The sequence below is a fragment of the Humulus lupulus genome, chromosome X (assembly GCF_963169125.1).
Source record: "Humulus lupulus chromosome X, drHumLupu1.1, whole genome shotgun sequence".
Lineage (NCBI taxonomy): Eukaryota > Viridiplantae > Streptophyta > Magnoliopsida > Rosales > Cannabaceae > Humulus > Humulus lupulus.
In genome coordinates this window covers 208467708-208470556 of record NC_084802.1, presented here as the reverse complement: position 1 = coordinate 208470556, position 2849 = coordinate 208467708, and the positions used below count along the sequence as shown (strand labels likewise).

The window sequence follows — 2849 nt, the reverse complement described above, 5'->3', positions numbered from 1 at the left end:
CAAGCGAGGAATTAATTGGTCAAGTTCTCATGGCTAATCGAATACATGAGATGCAAAAATCTCAACAGATTAGACAACCACTACGCACTTCAAATATGTCTGGACGTCAATATTTACTTGAGCTGCTAAATGGACATCCTGATAGATTGTTTTACACAATTAGAATGGACGTTAATACTTTTAGATCTTTATGTCGTCAATTAGTTGAGATGGAAGTCATGGAACATGACAGGGTAATTAGTGTTGAAGAAGTTGTTGTCATGTTTCTATGGATAGTAACACACAACCAACGAGTTAGGACTGTGGCCGAAAGATATCAACATTCGGTAGAAACTGTTTGTCGTCAGTTTGTCAGAGTGCTAGATGCATTGTGTTATTTAGGAAATGAAATAATAAGGCCTCTTCACTTTAATACTGTGCAAGCAGAAATTCAAAATAATTCGAAGTATTTCCCATGGTTTAAGGTAAATTTTATTTATTAATTTTAATAAAAAAATTGTTATAATTCATATCAATTTAATTGAAGTTGGTAATGATTTATCTGATTTGTTATGTAGGATTATGTTGGAGCAATTGATGGTACTCATGTAAGTGCAGTTGCACCAGCTCTAAAACAACTTGCATATAGAGGAAGAAAAGTAGATGTAACACAAAATGTAATGGATGCATGCTCCTTTAATATGATGTTTACTTATGTCTACGCTGGATGGGAAGGAACAGCCAATGACTCTCGAGTGCTTCTTGATGTAATTAGAAAAGACGATAACTTTCCCATGCCACCACCAGGTCTTAAATTACACTTGTCTTAATGCATTATAATTTTCTTTCACATTCCCTTGTTCATAATAAGTGATTTTAATATAGGTAAATACTATGTTGTTGATTCTGGCTATCCAAATATGCCTGGGTTTCTAGCACCATATCGTGGTGAACGTTATCACTTGCGTCGCTTTAGAGGAAGAGGGAACCATCCTAGAGGTGCGATGGAGTTATTCAATTATAGGCACTCATCATTGCGCAATGTGATTGAACGTTGTTTTGGACTTCTTAAAGCCAGGTTTCCCATTTTGAAGTCAATGCCTCCATACTTGCTTGGAAAGCAACGTCGAATACCAATAGCATGTTGCGCTATCCACAACTGGATCAAAATGCATTCTATTAATGATAGAATGTTTGAACAATATTCAGTTGATGCCACACCTGTTGAAGATATTGAAGGAACTAAAAGCCAATCTAATACAACAATAGAAAACCAACAAGAAGGAGATGAAGCAGGAATTTCTGAGGCACCACAGATTAATTTCAGTCAAGCTTATATGGCTCAGATGGAAAATATTAGAGATGACATTGCTGGACAAATGTGGCTTAGTTATAACAATAATGTTTAGTTAATTAAAAATATGTAACTTTAATTTAGAAAAAAAATCAAAATTAATGACAATGCAATATTGTTATGAATTTAATCAATGCACTATTATTAAATTTTAATTTATCAATATAATTAAATTTGTAGGTAAATCAAAATTTAATATTATACAACCTATGTATATAAAATATAAAAATAAAAATAATATTCAGATTCAGCTGAACCAATCACGTTTTCAGTTTCTGTTATATTTTCAAATTTAATACCAATCACAGATTCAGTTTTTTAAAACTCAAAAATAGTTTCCTGACATTGAACCAATCACATTTTCTTAAACATGTTTTTAGTCACTAAATTCAGATTTTCATTTCAGAATCTCACTTTTCAAAAATACAGTTTTCTAATCGCGAACCAATCAGACCCTAAAGTATTACACATATTTATACGACAAATCTTTTTAGTTTAATAGAGTCTATTTTAAATAAATACGATAAGTATTAATAATATTTTAGTGTAAGTTGTGTGTACACTATCATTAGTCTAATTTAACTGAAGTCATTCCAAGGTGAATGCAATATACTTTTGGTGTTACAACATCTTCAATAGAGTGTCAAATTAGTGATGCAGTGATAAAATATAATACATTCTAAAAACAAATGCTCTAATAGTATGCCAAAACTTGTGCCAAATTTGACGTATGCTAAAAGTTGTGCCAAATAACATAATGCATATTTTGGTTCACTATAAATGCTACATTTTTTTATTTACTTTGTTATTTTTATTATTTTAGTATTATCTTTATGTATCGACATTAAATGCTATACTTTTTTACTTTATTATTTTTAATTATAACAATAAAATATGAATGATAATTATTACTTTTTGTATATTTTCAATATATATCAAATTAGCATTAATGAAATAATGAATTTTGCATTAAATTTTACAATGTATTGGAGCATAATACTAAAAATTGTACCAAATATATCACATTTTATTTGTTCGTGCCAGAGCATAATATTTTCATCCCATTAGAGATGATCTAAGCAAGATTGTATGGTGTTTTCACCTCAACTTTAACCATGTACAACTTAAATTTCTCATCCACTCTCTCCATTATTGGCACTACTTTTTGGCTAAGTTTAACATCTATAAACTTTATAAATAGTTCCATACGAAGTGTAAAGGATGATCAATTCTTAGAGGAAAAATATAAAGTTTATTATTTTTGTTTCTTTTTTTATTTTTAGTTTAGTTTTACTTATTTTTTTGTGACACTGTTAATAATAGTAGACTAGACTATAAATATTGAAGCTAGTGTTAGGAAAAAGTAAATTGCCTCAATGGAAATGGTAAAAACTCCTTACAATTCTAAGCAAAATATACAAATAAAAAATAATTGATTAAATAATGTTACAACTCTATAACAAAATGTATATGTAAATATAGAAAAATGTAGAAGAAGATAGTAATAGAAAATACA

At 29.2% G+C, this 2849-nt stretch overlaps 1 protein-coding gene across 1 annotated transcript; it reads left to right on the top strand.

Moving 5' to 3' along the window:
- Window positions 1-868: 868 nt before the first annotated feature.
- Window positions 869-1427, top strand: LOC133806994 (uncharacterized). Its single transcript, XM_062245096.1, has one exon. The coding sequence runs from the start codon at window positions 900-902 to the stop codon at window positions 1386-1388; it is 489 nt and encodes a 162-aa protein (XP_062101080.1). The 5' UTR covers window positions 869-899; the 3' UTR covers window positions 1389-1427.
- Window positions 1428-2849: the final 1422 nt, after the last annotated feature.